The 19,566-nt window shown below is 43.0% G+C and overlaps 1 protein-coding gene across 1 annotated transcript in view; it reads left to right on the forward strand.

Moving 5' to 3' along the window:
• PRKCQ (protein kinase C theta) overlaps positions 1-19,566 on the forward strand; it is a 109,132-nt gene that overhangs the window by 29,292 nt on the left and 60,274 nt on the right. Inside the window, exons 2-4 of the mRNA XM_066592106.1 lie at positions 4,943-5,067; positions 17,709-17,908; positions 18,979-19,039. Of these exons, the coding sequence (XP_066448203.1) occupies positions 4,947-5,067; positions 17,709-17,908; positions 18,979-19,039 (382 nt within the window). The 5' untranslated portion in view covers positions 4,943-4,946. The remainder of the gene's footprint in view (positions 1-4,942; positions 5,068-17,708; positions 17,909-18,978; positions 19,040-19,566) is intronic.

Consider the following 19,566-nt stretch of genomic DNA (forward strand, 5'->3'; position numbering starts at 1 on the left):
TCCTCCCGCCACCCCAGAAAGCTCAGTCTCTCTGCCCCAGGGGTTGTGAAATAGAAGGGTCAAGGCTCCCCTGCAAATCGCAATGTCACCTCATTTCATGTCGCCTTTCATTTTCAACACGTTTAGTCACCTGAACCAGCTCAGTTGTTTAGCCACATCACCGTTCAGCTCTTCTGTCAGCTTTTCCAGCAGAGGGACATAATTAAGATGGTATAAGGATGATACGTCCGCAGTTAAGTGTACCCCTAGGTATTGGGTGGAGGTTCAATGATTTGGCAGCATCGAGTATTTTCCTCCTCCCGCCACCCCAGAAAGCTCAGTCTCTCCTGCCCCAAGGGTTGTGAAATAGAGGGGTCAAGGCTCCCCTGCAAATCGCAATGTCACCTCTGGTAGTCAGTCTGTCCCACACATCCAAACAATTCCAAGTCAATGGAGAATGAGGTAATACCTCAGGTCTATCTGCCACCAGAATCCACGGTAGCAGTCATAAATGGGGCCAGATCAGAGTCACTTCCAAGCCCACCGATTGCTTTAAAGCGGCATGGTGATGCCAATCTACCAGTCTGGTGAGGACCTCAGCCCAACAGTAGATTTTGAGGTCCGGTAGACTGACTCCTCCCCTGTGCTTTGTGTGTGATATGGTCCGATAGCTGATACAGCTATTCCCCCCCCCCCCAAATCTGCGGAACAATTGCTGGACCTGCCTGAAATAGTGCACCGGCACCCTAATCGGCAGTGCCTGGAACAGGTATAGAAATTTGGGGGTCACTTTCATTTTCAACACGTTTAGTCGCCTGAACCAGCTCAGTTGTTTAGCCGCATCACCGTTCAGCTCTTTTGTCACCATTTCCAGCAGAGGGACATAATTAAGATGGTATAAGGATGATACGTCCGCAGTTAAGTGTACCCCTAGGTATTGGGTGGAGGTTCAATGCCATTTAAAATCAAATTGATCTGCTAGATGGGCTACCTCCCCGGGTGGGAGAGAAATGTTCATGGCCTCTGATTTGTGTAAATTAACCTTGAAGTTGCTCAGATGTCCAAACTTAGAGAACACCCGCAAAATTGCCGGAAATGAAGCGGCGGCTGAGAGATGAAAAGGAGAAGATCGTCTGCATACAAGGCCATCTTACAGAGTTGGGTCCCAATCTGCACGCCCTGCACATTTGGGTTATTCCTCAGGGCCACAGCCAAATGTTCCATGACAATGGCATACAGAAGAGGGGACAGGGGGCAGCCCTGTCTTGTCCTGTTCCTAATAGGTACAACAGGAGGCCGTTCACCTGGATCTGCGCCGATGGGCTCCCATACAGTGCGAGAATCCAGTTCAGAAATCTAGGCCCCAGACCTAAATGCATCTGCACAAAGCTTAGAAAGTCCCAGCTTACGCGGTCAAATAGAACACAATAACAGTTAGATAGGATTTTTCCTTCTTTATATACATAGCAATCTAGGAAATATAGCTAATATCTGTTAGAGCAGCATGTGGAAGTTCCTGGATTTTTAAATATCCCTTCTTAATGCACACCAATAAAGATGATAGCTTTTAGTAAAGTGATACTAGAATTTGGTTTAGATTGCATCAGGCAAATTGTGAATTGTCTATTGTAGAAAAAAGATACAAAAACAGTGAGTGCTCCAGTATGTAGTTGTTTGAAGAGTAGTTTGTTACCATTTAGTTCCTGTGGCTTGTCATATCTACTGTGGTTAGCTCATTTCCTGGTACTCAGTAGAAAATATTTCCAGGTGAATGTATCTCAGTAGACATGCCCAGACGCAGAATGACTTCATTAGGATCTTGGTATATTTACTCGATTGTCTATATAATTTTCTCTCTTTTGTACACTTTTAAACATGTCACAATATATTTATGTCTTAAAGAGAACCTGTCAGGATGAAAATGCAGCCCAATTTGCTGGCAACATGTGATAGAGCATGAGGGGCTGAGAAGATGAATATACACTCATTGTCAAACAAAATCAAGCACCCACAAGGAGTTGTTGTTTTTCTGCATAACTTTGCATGCAGCTACATCTCAGATAGATATGCAAATGATTAGAGTTGAGGCATGAGTAGATGAATCGTCTTGTCACCTAAGGCCCTAAAAGTGGTTCCAACTTTGGCCTTAAAAAGCATCTCAGAGGCTACTTGTGCGTAGTAGACCTCTTTTTCCACTTGTGTAGGGCTTGTTAACTACTAGACATGCCTTGTCAATTGCATTGTAAACAGAGTTTGGAAGGAGGCACATTATTGGAATGCGAGAAACTGGATGGTTGTATCAATGAATTGACGCCACCTGGGAGGTTCTGACCAGACTGTTAGGTGGCATTGGGTACAGTGGATGTGTGAGGGCACACAAGGTGACCGGGCTCACAATGCCCTCAACAGATCACCAGTAGAAATGATTGCCTGATCGTTCAACAAGCATGAGCTGCTCCAACTGTTTCATTGTCCGCCATCCAGAGACAGGTGGCACCATTGTTACAGGATATGTCTGTCAAAACCATTTCCAGGCACTTGACTGAAGAACATTTGTTTCTCACGGCGCCCATTATGTGTACTGCCTTTGATGCTCACAACTGTTGCCTCCGTTTGCTATGGTGTCGTGAACGGCAAAACTGAACTGTTACGGAGTGTAACCAGGTTGTCTTTAGAGAAGAATACAGGTGTAGTTTGGGCGCTGATGATGGCCGTTATTGTATCTCGAGACCTAAGGGTGAGCAGCTTAACCCTGCCTTTGCTGTGAAGCTGCACACTGCCCCCACTGCTGGTGTAATGGTCTGGGGGGCATCACATATGACAGTCAGTTACCCCTAGTACTCATAGGAGGGACAATAACAGCTCAGTGATATTCTGCAGCCACATGTGTTCCTCTCATGGCAGCTTCCAAGAGGCTGGATAATTTTTCAGCAGGATAATGCTCGGCCGCAGACACAAGGGGGTCACAGGAGCCTCCACAATATTGCCGCACTTCCATGGCCTGCCTGGTCTCCAGATTTATCACAAATAAAACATATATGGGACCATCTTGGCCACCAATTTTGACAGTCTATTATTTTGCACGATCTAGAGGCTCAGTTCCAGCAAATGTGGACCGATATGCTATAGGATACTGTATGGAACCCGTATGCCTCCTTGCCCGCCCCTAACACATCTTGCATCCAAGCTAGAACTAGCCTAACAGGGTACTAGAGCCTCCCATTAAAGGTTCAGTTTTCCACAATAATTTATGCTTTTGCTCTGATATTATAATTAGAGATGAGAGAGCATGCTTATCCGAGCTTGATGCTCGTTCAAGCATTAGCATACTCAAAAGCACTCGTTCCTCAAGCAAGCACCACTGCGGTGCTCGAGAAAATTTCCCACTTTCCATTGTCTTCAATGGAGCCACAGCTGCTGCCAGCGGCTCCATTGAAAACAATGCTCTGCCGCCACCCCTGCATTGTTTTTCATGGAAGGGCTTTACATATAAGCCCTTCCCTGATAAACAAGGATTTTATTGAAAAATTTTTTTAAAAAACTTACCTATCTGCCACTGCCATGTGCCCCGCGGGGATAAAGAACACATCTGCCGCATGCGGAAGATGCTTCCTTCATCCCCGCTAGTAAAAAGAATTCCCCGCTGCACCTGCAACATCTGTGACAGATGCAGCAGAAGAATTCTTCAATTCCCTATCGCAGCTGTCACACATGACAGATGCATTAGAGGATCCTGCTGCCGGCACCCCTGTCAATGGATTTCAGGAAAGGGCTTTAAATGTAAGCCCTTCCCTGAAAAAACAGTAAAAGTAGTGTAAAAAAATTTTAAAAATAGATACTCACCTACCTTCAGCTGCCAGGGCTCAGCCGCGTCTTCTCGAAGCTGTCCCCGACTCTATAGTGCTGTTCTATCAGCAGGCGGGGATTTTAAATCCTCCCCTGCTGAAAGAGCTGATTGTGTTTGGCTGAGGCGCTCAGCCACTCACAGGCAGCTGTCGCCTTTCATTCATTCTATTTGTTCTGACAACGTTCACTGTTCAGGACAAATAACATTATTTTGATAGATCAGACTTTTATAGATGGTGTGATACCAAATATGTTTTATGGTTTGTTTTGAGTTTTCTTTATTCAAAATATTAGAAAGGTTTGTTTTTTTTTTACATTTTAGGCTAATTTCACACGGGTGAGGTTGACATCGCGCCATGAATCCTGCCCCCATAATGCATTCCCCACAACGTGAATTCCCTGCAGATGTGAGGTGTTTTATGTAGCGATCCTCCGCCACGGTGCACTGTGCACTCGCATTGTGTGCACCTAGCATGTGGTGCGATGCTGCCACCGGCCCCATTGAAAACAATGGGACTGAGATGTGAGAGCACACACAAGATAGAACATGCCGTAATTTTTTCCTGAATCGCATCGCAGTACATGCAGGAAAACGCTGCTCATGTGTATGACCCCTTTCAAAAGATATATTTGTGCGTTTCGCAATGCACAAATCTCATGCAATTTTCTCACCTGTGTGAAGGCAGCCTTAGTATCCTGTATTTTTTTAAAATAATATAGCAGTTTTTAAAAATTATTTTTATCTTTTTAGTCCTTGGGGGACTTGAACTTGAGTTTAAACTCCTGACTTCACTGGTACTTGGCTTGCTTTCATAACCCGATGCTTTGCTCTGAGTGTAGTTACATTAGTGTCTTGTAATGTTGGAGAAGGACAACAACAGGTGCTGCTGACATTAGTAAGTAGCCAGATAAATCAGGAAAGACAGAGCTTGTGCCTGCACAGCTCACACTTGCCAACACACAGAGCACTGCAGTGCTTCCTGCTATATAGATGGTACAGTACAGCTGCACATATACTCTGAACAGTCACTTTAGTCTCTTCCTGATAGATAACCAGCTGTAGGAAAGGAATGTGTCATTTATGAAGAAACAACTTTCTTGTTTCGCTGTCACACAGGAAAATGTCTCCATTTCTACGAATAAGTCTCTCCAATTTTGAAGTTGGGCCATGCGTGCCACCGAACGGGGACGTCATGCAGAGACCCTACTGTGCCGTTATGGTCAAAGAAGCTGTTGAGACAGGTAGGTGTCTTCTTATATGTTGTATGCTTATCCCACGGAACAGACCGCAAAGTTTCAACAGAGATATCCAGCTATATAATAATTCCTTGAAGAACATTTACAGAATATGTTGAAGGTGGGTAATAAGTGATGATATTTAATAACTGTTACAATACCCAGCTGAAAAGATCTAATGAATAGTAGTACAATATATATTCCCATTGTGGTTAAATATTGGTTTCTTTAGCTATGCTGTCACTTGTGTACATGGCAGATCGTGGTCATTAGTCCAGTGTGACATAAAATATGATGGAAATTATTTATATAGGAATTTAGCATTTAAAAGGTTGATGTTCTGGTCCATTTTTGCTTCTTTTTGCTAATGTAGGGCACTCTCATCTTCAGATATTTTTGGTTCACATGGAGCTTGGTAGCTCCTGTTGGAGCATTTGTGATTTGCCACTTAGGGCTTAAACAGACGAACGTGTTTGCGTAGGGTTATTGGCGTGCAATTCCTACGCACGAGAAAAAATAGGACATGTCCCAGCTGTCTCGCATGTTTTTATACGTGCGAAAAACACAGGACTTGCCCTATCTTTCTGCGTTTTACATAGAAAGCTGCCAAAGAAGTCTATGGCAGGTTAAAAAAATCAAGGGGAAGGGTGTGACCCAGCGTAGAAGGCAGCGGAAAAAAGACAGCTGACCCTAAGTCTGCCTTCACACAAGTGTCAAAATCATGTGAGATTTGTGCGTTGCGAGACTCACAAATCTCGCATAAATGTGAACCCCATTCTTTTGAAAGGAATCATACACAGGAGCGTTGTTTTTCTGCATGTACCAAGATGCGATCCAGGAAATAAATTGCGGCATGTTCTATCTTTCTGCGTGATTTCACAGCGCAGCGCCCATTGTTATCGATGGGGCTTGCGGCAGCATTGCAGCACATGCTAGATGCACTTGATGCGAGGTCTCTCTTGAAAGCAATGGGAGAAACTCTGTGATCCCCCGCCGTGGCTGACAGTCGCGACGCAGATTCCCTTCATCCCCGAAGTAATGCGAGGCTGTTTTGACATGAAAACGACTTACATCTTTAGGAGGATCACGTGATGGGGAGCATGATATGGGGGCAGAATTCACGGACCCATATCGTGCTCGCCCGTGGGAAGTTAGCGTAAAGCTGCTTTCACATGGCCGTGAAACTCGTGCGAGATTTGTGTATTGACAAACGCACAAATATCGCACGAATATGAACCCCATTCTTGGCATCTTCTAACTTTTCATGTTCCTTGGAACACATCGTCCATTGATTTCAACGGGGGCTTTAATGCCTCGCATGCCGTGCGATGCAAGGTTTCCCATTAAGGGCGACTACCCACTACAGTTTTTTCACTGCGAAATTCACAGCGTTTTTTTTTCTGCAGGAATCTGTGGGCTATGGGACTTGTAAAGTTAAAATCGCGATCGCGCAAAATCGCAATTTCGCGGTAAATCACGATTTTAACATTACAAGTCCCATAGACCCCTGCAGAAAAAAAAAAAGCTGCGAATTTCGCAGTGAAAAAAAACCTGTAGTGGGTAGTCACCCTAAATCTGAGGATCGCTAATTTACTGAAGTAATGGGAAGCGTTTTCAACAGAAAAACACCTCGCATCGCAATGAAAGCGTACATGGGCAAGTGCAATATCGGGGCGAGTTTCTCATTTGGCTTTAAAAAGCCATTCTATTCCATGAAAAGGGAGTATGTGAACTGGCTTTTGGAGTGCAAGAATACATTACTACACGCTGGAAAGCCTGATTATTGCCATTTCCAAGCCTTGTTCATTCATAAATTCACTCCGCTGCAGCAAGCGGATTTGCTAGTATTACCTTGTTTAGCAATTCTTTTCTATCTGGAAATCCCTGGAATTCTTCCCTTCAGATGCTTCATTTGGATCATGTGATCTTAGGCTGCCTTTACACTGGCGAGGGCATTATAGGGCCATGGTTCATGATCTGACATCTCCTTTGCTATCCATGTGAAAGCCCCGTGGGTGCAAGGCATTTTCATGTGAAAACAGCTCTGCATCAAGAACTCAGCGGCAGAGGAACGCTGAGTTCTCCCACTGCTCTCAATAGGACCGGCGCTGCTACTGCCACCCGCCCCGTAAAAAAAATGGGGCTGCGATGTGAGATCTCGCGGCTAGATAGAACATGCTGCGATTTGTTCCCTGCATTGCACCACATCACGGTGCCATGCAGGAAAACATTGCTAATGTGTATGACCTGGGGTTCATATTTCTGCGAGTTTTTCGCGCCACTGTGAAGGCAGCCATAGTATGATGACCTGAGAATTACTTGTCCTTGTGTGACTCCTGCAGACAACAATCTCAGTCACTAGGACCTCTTGTATAATGAAAATGCAGGGACTGTACCACACAGGACCTTCACAAGGGGGCAGAAACTTCTATCACAGTTAATGATGATGATTAGATGCACCGTCACACAGTTATAATAAGAATGATACCAGTTTATCCTCCCTGACTGTGCAATTATGGCCTTTAGCTTTAAGTAGGAGAATATAGAGGGTAATGATAATTACACTGTCTTTCCAGCTGGCAAACATGATACTGGCTCTAGCTAATTATGTGATGCTGTGCTGATGCATCATGGTATTTCTAGCACAGCATAGAGGAAGAGAAAGTAGAGAAAATCTGAAAATTAAGCTGGTGCCTTATAAGTATCAGACAGGAGGCTGTACTACAGGGAAATTAATATCAATATACAGAGCAAGCAAGATCCTTCTCAAAATTATGCAGGAAAGACTGAGATGAGTAGTTGAAGCAGCACTCACTGATGTGCAGGCAGGATTCCAGAGAAGACGCATCCCCCACGACCATATTGCAAACCTGCGATGGACCATGGAGAATGCTTGAGAATATCAAAAGAATATCTATATGTGCTTCATCGACTACATCAAGGCCTTGGACTGCATCAACCATGACAAGCAATGGCAGACCCTACAAGAGCTGGGCGTATCGGCACATCTAGTCAGGCTGATAAAATCACTTTATATCAACCAAGAAGCCATGAGAAAACAGTATGAGGAGACAGATTGGTTTGGGATCGGCAAAGGCGTCCGACAGGGCTGCATCCTCTCACCCTTCTTGTTTAACTCATATGAGGAAGTGATCACTCAGAAAATGGACCTAGACGAATTGGAAACCGGGGTGAAAATAGGTGGAAGAAACATCAACAGTCTCTGTTATGCGGATGACACAACTCTGCTTGCAGAAACAGAAGCAGTTCTGAAGCAGCTGATGTGTAAGCTTAAAACTGAAAGTGAAAAAATGGGCCTCTAACTGAATATAAAGAAGACTAAAAGTATGACAACTGCAAAAAATGGACGAATTCAAATAAAAATCGACAATGAGGCCGTAGAATGCGCGCTAGACTTCATCTTCCTTGGCTCAAAAATTGACCAGGCTGGAGAATCTATACCAGAGATAAAACGTAGGATAGCATTGGGGCGAAGCGCGATGCTAAACGTGGACAGAATATGGAAAAGTAGGGATATCAGTATAGCAACTAAAGACAGAATAGTGCAAACCATCATTATCCCCATAGCCATGTATGGATGTGAAAGCTGGACTGTGAAAAAAGCTGATAGGAGAATTAATGCGTTTGAGCTGTGATGCTGGCGAAAGCTGCTGCGTATACCCTGAATGGCGAGAGTAACAAAGTCCTGAATCGTATAAGACAAGATCTATCACTGGAGGGCAAGATGAGCAGACTCAGACGCACAGATTTTGGCCATGTAATGTGTACAGAGTCGCTAGAGAAATCTATAATGCTTGGGCAGATCAGCGGTAAAAGAAGACCCGGCGCCAAAGAACAGGATGGCTGATACTGTCAGAGATGATACTGCCATGGATATCACACAACTGAAAGCTGCGGTGCAAAACCGAAAAACATGGAGGGAGGGAGCCTTTAGGGTCACCGAGGGTCGTGAACGACTAAACGACTTACACCAACAAACATAGGATATATTCAGAGCATGCAAGGCAATCAGGTGGGGTTGCAGCGATAGAAGAATGCATTTTTGCTGGAGTGGACCTTTAAAGTGTACCAATCTATACAACAGGAAATCACACGTAGCTGAAACTATACATTAAATGTAGTGCAAACTGAACTGTTGTGTCTGCTTTGCATATTTTTGGCCTTTTTCCTACTCACTTCTGGTTTCTGTAAGTTTCTCCCCCTGGTGTGATGTAAGAGCTATGAAATCAAACGTTTCTCCCCTATTACCCCTCTACCTGTCTGCAGCCTGTAGGCAGAGAAAGCGGAGCTCCAAGCTGCTCAGGTGTGAGAAATACAGTTTTCTGTTGCTTTCTAAGGCTAGCCCTTGTACTTACCGTAGTAGTCTTTAACATATAAAATGTATCTTGGGTCCGGAGTCGAGGGTTATGTGGTGAGAAACATTTCTCTTTTTCCATTATAGCTGCGGCTGGACTTCAGCCTGTAAGATGTATTTTTCTTATCTGGGATACTGTTAACACTTGTTCAGTGTTTCACTTTTTCCACCAAAAAATGGAAAGGCAACATTCTCTTAACCAATATATACTGTCAATGAACAGAAAAAAATGTATAGATTTACTGAAGAGCTCTTTCACACGAACGAAATAATTCCACAATCCGCACCAAAAGACGATGCTTAAGTCTTTGACAGATGGGCATGATTTAGTCCTGTTATAAAGCCATGATAATCACAGCCACTTGACAAGATGAAATGAAACCATTTCAATGATTTCCTTTTCACTATTGGGATTCCTGCCCGTTAATGCTAAATAGGACTCGCAGGTAGCTAATACTATGTGCGGGAAAGATAGGGCAGGACCTATTCTCCCCCTTTTTTTTATCAAACTCGCACGGAATAGCCCGGAGTTTGAAAGGTAAAAAAAAAGAAGATTTTTACCTCGCTCATGCGCTACTACGCTCAGTAGTGACGAGCGTAGTTGTGTATACGCGCATCTGCTGCTGTAGAATTCCACTACAGAACCAACAGATCTACCTGCAGATTCCGATGTGGAATTGATGGCAAATTTAATGCATTTTCAATCTCGCATCAAAATCCGTATGGAGGCTGCAGACTTTGTTGTGGAGTTTTCTGTGTCTTGCGGTGTGTGTTGAGGGCTAATTCTGCCCGTATAAAAGCACCCTTAATGTATCTGTTTTTTTAACATTCTATAACAAGAGTAGTACATGGAGTAATTATATAGTAAGGCTTTCCATCTTCGAGGTACACTGGCATCTGGGCTTTGCTTATTCTGCAAGTTGTTTCAAATCAGCTGAATATCAAGCAGAGCTCTCCTGTGTGTTCAGCCTCATAATAGCAGCTGGCTGTCAATTACAGTCTTGCTTATCCACAAACCATTACTTCTGTTTTCTACTTGCGTGATCATTATACATGAGGAAGAATTCATAGCGGGCATGAGGTTCTTCTCAGATATGAGCCATTCCTATGTCTATATCACGCAGTGCTCTAGTTTATAAATCAAAGTAAAGAACATTGACAAAAATAATAATAATACAGTACAATTCTATGAAAGTAGGTGAAATGTGCACATTGGAGCTCATATTTTTCATGTATCATTCTCATTCCTTAAACAGTACCGCTACTTATTTTATACAAAGTTAAATAGGCATTGCACCTTTACAAGTGGCGTATGAAAGACTTGCCAACAATCCTGTCCATCGCTTTAACAACTCTCTAGTACAATTGCAGCAATACCAAATATGTATATTTTTTCAACGTTTTAGTGCTTTTGCACTATAAAAGCAAGTTTTATATAAAAAAAATAATTACCCCTCCATACAAACCCTGAACCTCCATGATGTAAATATACATCATGGAGTGTTAAGTGGTTAATATTGTATGCACAATAAAATATATATGGGGCAAATAGCTTAAAATATGCTGTTTGGCGTATCTTATTCTTGCAGGAACTTTGGTTAACCGATGGCTAAATCCACTAATTGAAATATGCAGTCACTGTCCCCCGAACAAATTATTAGCACAGCACCTTTGGGAAGGCTGTACAGTAATGAAGTCAAAATAATCAGTTTTACTGGTGAACAACCTGGGTCATGGCTCTCACGGTTACACACCACCAAAACTTTAATATCAGGATATTGTTTGTCGGTCTATCTGCTATCGCTGGTGGTCTTTCTCCTAGTGTTGGTTTGGTGCTTGCAGTCAGTAATTTCAGCTGACATTTCCTTAGATTATTGGTAGATTTCCCTCTGGCACTTGCATTGCAGCAATTGGATAGCACCACTCCAAGGATCCAAGTTGCATTCTCTCCTTCATACAGCAAAAAACAAGCCCTCCAGTAGCACTGGGGCAGCTCACTCCTAACAAGGCCCTGTGTAAAAACTGCTGAGTCACACTACAGCCCGGGAACAGTTCCTGCCTTTTAACCCCTTGAGTGGCGGGTTTCCTACCACCCTGTTGTGCCCACCAGGGCAGGTTTTTTAAAATGGTCTAATCATTGAATTTTAACAAATTTTGCAGTTGCGTCTCAAGAGCCATAACTTTTTCATTTTTCCATTGACATGGCCATATGAGGGCTTGTTTTTGCGGGACAAGTTGTGATTTTTTTAAACAGGGGGGAGGAAAAAAAGAAATGGGGAAAAAAGAAAAAAGGGGCCATGTCATTAAGGGGTTAAATAATGTATTAACTTCCTTCTCTGGGTCATTACGACACATGGATACCACATGTGTGATTGTATTTTTGATTTTTTCAAAGTAAAGGGAGACAAGTGTTTTTATTTTTTTTATAATTTTTTACCTTTTTTTTTTTTTTTAATTTTTATTTATTTTATTTTATTTTTTGTCCCTTTAGGGGACTTCCACAGGGACCCATCAGGACCCCCTGATCACATTCCGGGGGTCTGATGGTGACAGCCCTTTACATGCTGCAGTGACAGCCCTTTACATGCTGCAGTCACATAGACTGCAGCATGTAAAGGGTTAACACAGCAGAGATCAGGTTTTCTCTGATCTCTGCTGTAAGAGCTAGTACCTAGCTGTCCTCTCATAGCCAAGCACCAAGCTCTCCCTGCCACAGAGACCATCGCTTGCTTCTGACAAGCCGATTGTCTCTATGGCAACCTGTAAACAAAGCAGAAGATTGCCGGCATATCGGCAATATCTTCTGCTGGTTTTTCAAAGCCCTTGCTTTGTTCTCTGTGGGACAGTGCAGACAGAGCACAATGTCACAGCTTGTGGCATTATGCTCTGCAGCTCCCATAGTGATACATAGCTCGGAAATCTTCCTGGCTATGTCGCTGTGAGCAGTGGAGCTCGTCCCGGAAAATTTCCGGGCGTGCCACTCAAGGGGTTAAACCTAACTCATCAGCCAATCAATGAGTAGTGCACTTCCTCTTAATCCACAGAAGCAAAGTTAGAGTAAAAAAAAGTAATGTGACCTCTCTGAATGTTCTATCAAAAACATATAAAAATATCAGCAACAATATACATACAAATGCATGGGTATTCACCCCTTACATTGGCACAATCTTGCAGACAGTAATGTCTCTGCATATGAATATACAAGTGTCTATGCATGATGATTTTTAATACCACCACTTTCAAACACCTGCTGTATTCTGTCTGTCCGTGAATCTATCAAATAAACTAAAGTTATGACACTTCCAAAAAGTCATTCTAGTTTAAGAGTAACTATCGCTGTTGAGGGGATAGGTGGGCAGATAGATAAAAACATAGATATATCTGTTCACTGAAAGCGTAGATCAGAGCTTTGTTATAGCCATGCCATGAAGTTGTTATTTTGCTAATATTGTGTGATGGATAAGAATTCATTGTAACAAAATCCTCAGAATCCAGTTAATACAATATTATGTAAAATATATTTCCTCCTGTGCCACCGGCATAGATGTCAGTGTCTATCCCTTTAGAGCCTAGAAACATTACTTGGATTATTAGCCAAGCCAGAGACATCCATCTGTTTTGGAGTTGTTCTTTAAACTGTAAGTTACGGTTCGGGTTCGCTGTGTGAGATGCCTGGTGTAGTGGCTTTTGTAGATCCAGCTGATTGGAAAATGCAAGTTCTTTGAAATCGGATGTTGATTTACATGGTCGCCACTTATAGCACATTTGACTATTTCTATAATACAACTTAAAGGGGTTGTCCCGCGGCAGCAAGTGGGTCTATACACTTCTGTATGGCCATATTAATGCACTTTGTAATGTACATTGTGCATTAATTATGAGCCATACAGAAGTTATCAAAAGTTATTCACTTAACTGTTCCGTTGCTGGCGTCCTCGTCTCCATGGTTGCCGTCTAATTTTCGCCGTCTAATGGCCAAATTAGGCGCGCTTGCGCAGTCCGGGTCTTCTGCTTTTCTCAATGGGGCTCCGTGTAGCTCCGCCCCGTCACGTGCCGATTCCAGCCAATCAGGAGGCTGGAATCGGCAATGGACCGCACAGAAGCCCTGCGGTCCACCGAGGGAGAAGATGCCGGCGGCCATCTTCACCGGGTAAGTAAGAAGTCACCGGAGCGCGGGGATTCAGGTAAGCGCTGTCCGGTGTTCTTTTTTAACCCCTGCATCGGGGTTGTCTCGCGCCGAATGGGGGGGGGGGGGTTGAAAAAAAAAAAAAAACCTGTTTCGGCGCGGGAAAACCCCTTTAATCATGGCATTTTGGATGAACTGAGTCCTTACTTGTACTGTTACAATCTGCAAATTCATTGTACTAATTCAATTCATTGTTGAGTATATCCAAATGCATAGGTAACCTAGGCATAAGGAAGTTTGACTATCAATGAACTTTTCAAGTTTTATGACATTGTGTTCGATTTAAGAAATCTGACTGAAGTCCTGAATACATTAATTTACAGCTGTTTACTACCTTATTTAGCTGGCACAAGTTAATATGTTGTCATCTGCACAGAGATGCCTTTGGTCTGTATTTAGAACAGATTAACTGTAACAGATAATATGAGAATCAACTGATGTAGATCCACTGTACTACGCATTGGTTCGAAGAACCTCGGTTTTCACCTGTATTTCCCACCAGTCAGGATTTGGGCTTCACTGTGTGATCTCCAGGCTGTTACACCAGAAATGGTCTCAGTAATATGGTAGCTGACATTACAATAGACCAGGGTGCTATACATGAGCGTGTGAATAAAGAAATATTCAGGGAAATCCAGATCAAGGCAGGCATTGCCTGACCTGCCCCTGCATCCAGAAAGCTAGCACTGTTGAACTGAGTGGGGACCATTGAGAGATTGCTGCAGTGTGCTGCAACAGTGTTGATCTGTACCCAGGAAAGTTGATGAGAAGTCCTTTGACTCAGAGATGTAAGCAAGGACAGTCCTCGATAAAAACCAAGTGTGCACACTAGTAAACAGCATAAGAAAGTAAGCAGGCCTGCTAGATAGAGACTTATCATGTTGTACAGTTGGACATGAGCGTATTTGTTGGCTATTATACCTTGCTGGAGATAAGACAGAGCTCTTCTGGAACTTTGTACCAAAAACACATCTGTTTGCCTATTGCAGACAAAGTCCTTGCACAATTTTTTGTTACATACAGACTGCATACAGCAGGCTGCTACCTCTTGGTTCTTCTTATAGAAACGTGATAGCTGGCGATCGTCAGAACCGTAGGATGAAATGGTAACGTTATTGAACATTTACCAACTGTTTTTATAATCTTTACATATGTATATTTCCCTGCCATTATCTTTTGTAAAAATCTCTTTGTTTGTATGTCCAGTGTCCACTTTGTATTCTGAACACTGTGTGGCACCACCACCCACAACATATACATTAGACATTAACCCCTTAACGCTATAGGACGTACATTTACATCCTGAAGCGTCGGGGTATGTATGCAGGGTGATCTCCCTCCATATAACATCGGGGTATGTATGCAGGGTGATCTCCCTCCATATAACGTGGGCGCTAGCTGTTTCTTACAGCCGACACCCAGCAGCAACAGCTCCGATAAGTTGCACAGCTGATCGGAGCTGTTAACCCTTTAAATGCCATGTGGGTGTCCTGGCAGCTGAAGGACTTCTGAAAGGCCCGAGGGCTGTGTTGGCAGAATGCCTATCAAGCCATGCCTGTGGGGTGGCTTGATAGACTGCCTGCCCGATAGCAGTATGATGTAATGCTATGGCATTGCATCATACTGCAGGAGCAATCAAAGCATCGCAAGTTGTTGTCCCCTCTGGGGACTAAAAAATAAGTAGAAACAAGATCAATAAAGTTTTACTTATTATTAAAAAAAAGCAATAGAAGTTTTTAAAAGAAAAACCTTTTGCCAGAAATGTAATTAAAAGATTTAAAGGAGATGTCCCGAGGCAGCAAGTGGGTCTATACACTTCTGCATGGCCATAATAATGCACTTTGTAATGTACATTGTGCATTAATTATGAGCCATACAGAAGTTATAAAAAGTTTTTTACTTACCTGCTCCGTTGCTGGCGTCCTCGTTCCCATGGAGCCGACTAATTTTTGGCCTCCGATGGCCAAATTAGCCGCGCTTGCGCAGTCCGGGTCTTCAGCAGTCTTCTATGGAGCCGCTCGTGCCAGAGAGCGGCTCCGTGTAGCTCCGCCCCGTCACGTGCCGATTCCAGCCAATCAGGAGGCTGGAATCGGCAGTGGACCGCACAGAAGAGCTGCGGTCCACGAAGACAGAGGATCCCGGCGGCCATCTTCAGCAGGTGAGTATGAAGACGCCGGACCGCCGGGATTCAGGTAAGCGCTGTGCGGGTGGTTTTTTTAACCCCTGCATCGGGGTTGTCTCGCGCCGAACGGGGGGGGGGGGTTTAAAAAAAAAAAAACCCGTTTCGGCGCGGGACATCTCCTTTAAATATTAAACAAAAATACATATAGAGCATTTCAGCTGAGCATTTATGTGTATGGGGAAGCTCGGAAACAGCTCTTAGCTGAATGATCATTCACCCAACAGTTGAAGAATATGTATGTGCAGCTTTAGTTTCCATGGTTGACCACTGTGTTTCTGGCTCTGAAGTTTTTACATTTCAGCTGGATTCTCATATAAGTTAAAGAGGCATTCACTGTAACATTAAAGGCTGAGTTCACACCAGCATTTGTTTTTCAGTTTTCCTGTTTCATCATTGAAGCAGAAAAACAGAAAGCGGTACAAGCAAATACACATGGCTACAGTACTGCTGCAAACAATATCTGAATTGAACCCATCTGCTACATTAAGGCAACCTTTACACTGACAGATTCACTTCTCCTTAGGCCTAGACCTCCAAAATGCATTCAGAGAAAATGTAATGCCATATCCATTCTAAGACAGAAACAAACTGTGCCAGTGTGACCCTGTTGACTATAATGGGATCCGTCACGCTTCCATCTTGCCCTCCAACACAGACAAAATGACACAGCGTGCTGCTCTACTTTCTCCAGCATTTTGTTTCTGATCTGCGCCACATTCTCTGACACAATTGTGATCATAGCCTTATATTGAATCCTTTCCATATGCATTGACATTCCAATTCTTAGTGAAAAGGTGACTTAACTCTGTGTTTATATTCCTATGTTAAAGTGTTATTTAAGTTCCATAAATTGCACTTTGGCCAAACATAGTGCACCGTTCTAAGCTTACAGTAAAACCTCTACTAACGTTGGTAATCCATCCGAGAACAAGCAGCTTTACCTGAAACCATTGCTACTCAAGGTAATTATTTCCATAGGAATCAATGTAAATCCAATTAATTTATTCTGGACATTCCAAAAACACGCCAAACCACTTTTAATGGAGAATAAATATGGCATTTAATACCAAAAGCAATTACAATAATAAATGACAATAAAAGACTACTGTACAGAATAAATGAACATTTAATATGTTATGGAACATGTTACTGTGTGTTATCTGTGGTGTTACAGAGGACTGCAGGTCACATCTACTGTACTACAGTACATCATCTGTCCTCAGTGTTATCACTGTGTTCTCTGTGCTGTTACATGGGACTGCAGGTGACATCTGCTGTACTGAAGTACATCATCTGTCCTCACCGCTATCAGTGTTCTCTGTGCTGTTACATAGGACTGTAGGTGACATCTGTTGTACTATAGTACATCATCTGTCCTCAGCATTATCACTGTGTTCTATGTGGTGTTTCATAGAACTGCAGGTGACATCTGTTGTACTACAGTACATCATCTGTCCTCAGCATTATCACTGTGTTCTCTGTGCTGTTACATAGGACTGCAGGTCACATCATCATCTGTCCTCAGCGTTATTACTATGTAGTCTGTGCTGTTACTTTGGAGTGCAATTGTACAGTACAGCACTGTACTAGTGTATTACCCATCGCTGATGGTGGAGAAGGGTGGGTTGCATTAGCAGCAGCAGGAGGAGACACCAAGCAGAGACGTGGGTTCAGCAGCAAGGTCAGGTGGGCCGGCACAATGGGCCAGTGTTATTAGAGGCAACCAATGTTACTAGAGACAACATTTTGGCTAAAAAAATGGCCTTACCCGAGGTCAGCCCTAGTAGATGTCAATGCTAGTAGAGGTTTCACTGTAATTCTTACTTTTCTTATCACTGTTTTCAGTCTTGTATGCTGTATGTGATTTTAAATACAATTCCATTAACTTTTTTTTTTCATTGCAGAAAATGGTAGGATTTATGTACAGAAGAAGCCAACAATGTATCCACCCTGGGAGAGCACATTTGATGCTCATATTAACAAAGGGAGAGTTATGCATATCATTGTGGAAGGAAGGACTGCAGGGGTGGTGTCAGAGACCACAATTGAGCTATTTGCTCTGGCTGAAAGATGCAAAAAAAATAGTGGCAAGATGGAGATATGGGTAAGATTAATTTGTTTTTTTCATAATATAGATAGATAGCATGTTTCCCTGAAAATAAGACTCTCTATTATATAAATTTTTGCCTCAAAAGAGGCACAGTGTCTTATTTTCAGGGAGGGGGTGTCTTATAATACTCACCTAGCGGCTGGCGATCAGGTCCCTTGCGCTGGTCTCTGTCACTGCTGCAGGCTTCCGTGTCCTCCTGCACGTCGACAGAGCAGTTCTTCCTGGTAAAGGGGCCTGAATACCTCGCCTCCAGCAAGCTAATGCTCTGATTGGTTAATCGAACGCCACATCAGCCAATGAGAGCCAACGCTTGATTAGCCAATCACAGGCATTCATTGAATTATATCATTGAATGGCTGTGATTGGTTAATCGAGAGTCGGCTTTCATTGGCTGACGCGGCGCTCGATTAAGCAATCAGAGCATTAGTTTGCTGGAAGCGGAGTATTTAAGCCCTGCTACTAGAAAGAACTGCTCTGTCAGCATGCAGGAGGACACAGAAGCCTGCAGCAGCGCCGCAGCCTAGCGCAAGGGATGCGAGCGCCGGCTGCTAGGTGATTATTGTTTTTTTTTTACATGTAGTTTAGCTAGGGCTTATTTTCAGGGGATGGCCTATATTTCAAGCCCACCCCTCTCCCTGAAAATCAGGGTAGGGTTTATTATCGGGGGAAACACGGTAGATAGATAATCTCACTTAGAATCTGTCTTGTAAGGTTTCGACATTGACTTTAATGTATACAGAACATCCATAAAAGTAAAGTAAATGAAGAACATATTACATAAACTTGGAGACTTCAGCAATATTACAAAAAGGTATACAATTTTAGCTGTAAGTTAACTGAGCAAAGTGCAGAAACACAACATGGCGCTGGCACCTCCAGAAAAGTTATTATGTGCCGATAATAGTTATACAGTGTTGACTCCATCAGGAGTCTAAGTCATAAAACCAGGAAATACTTTATTTTATTATTATTTGTTTTCTTTCAAAAAAATTTTTAAATTAATTTCTTTTAAAAACTTTGCGCGGGGAATAATGTAAAAATGCTCATTTTTGTTTTCTGTGCAGATAGAACTTAAACCACATGGCAGAATGATAATGAATGCAAAGTATTTCCTGGAACAAACAGGCAAGTATATATTTTTTTTAAAAGCATTGTTTCAAAACCAGAGGTCAAACTTAGAGCTCATACCCACTGCCACAGACTTTCCTGTGATGTGAGATTGAGTGAAAACACATGATTATGAAACCAATGATTTTTAATGGTTTCATTCTCATTTGTAATGTCTTCACTTAACTGTCACAACGCTAAGAAAAATCTGCGCTATCGCCCATTGTTTTCAATGGAGCCAGCGGCAGCAGTATTGGCCCCATTAAAAACATGCGGAGTACGTTGCACTCCCCTGCCACAGCTGTCACAGCTGTGGCAGAGGTCCATGATGCTATCCCATTGCTTTCAATGGGGCCGGTGCTGCTACCTGTAGTGATGATTTTCAGGTGGGGAGGCTTGAAATATAAGCCCTACCCCGAAAATCATCTCTAGCTGTAAAAAAAAGTTTAAAAAAAATTAACTGACTTAGAAGATCCGACTCTTCTCTCTGCCCCTGTCAGTCTTTATCTATCTTCTGGTGGCCGGGGATTGAAAAATTTCCGCCT

Source organism: Eleutherodactylus coqui, chromosome 2 (assembly GCF_035609145.1).
Source record: "Eleutherodactylus coqui strain aEleCoq1 chromosome 2, aEleCoq1.hap1, whole genome shotgun sequence".
NCBI classification, from domain to species: Eukaryota; Metazoa; Chordata; class Amphibia; order Anura; family Eleutherodactylidae; genus Eleutherodactylus; species Eleutherodactylus coqui.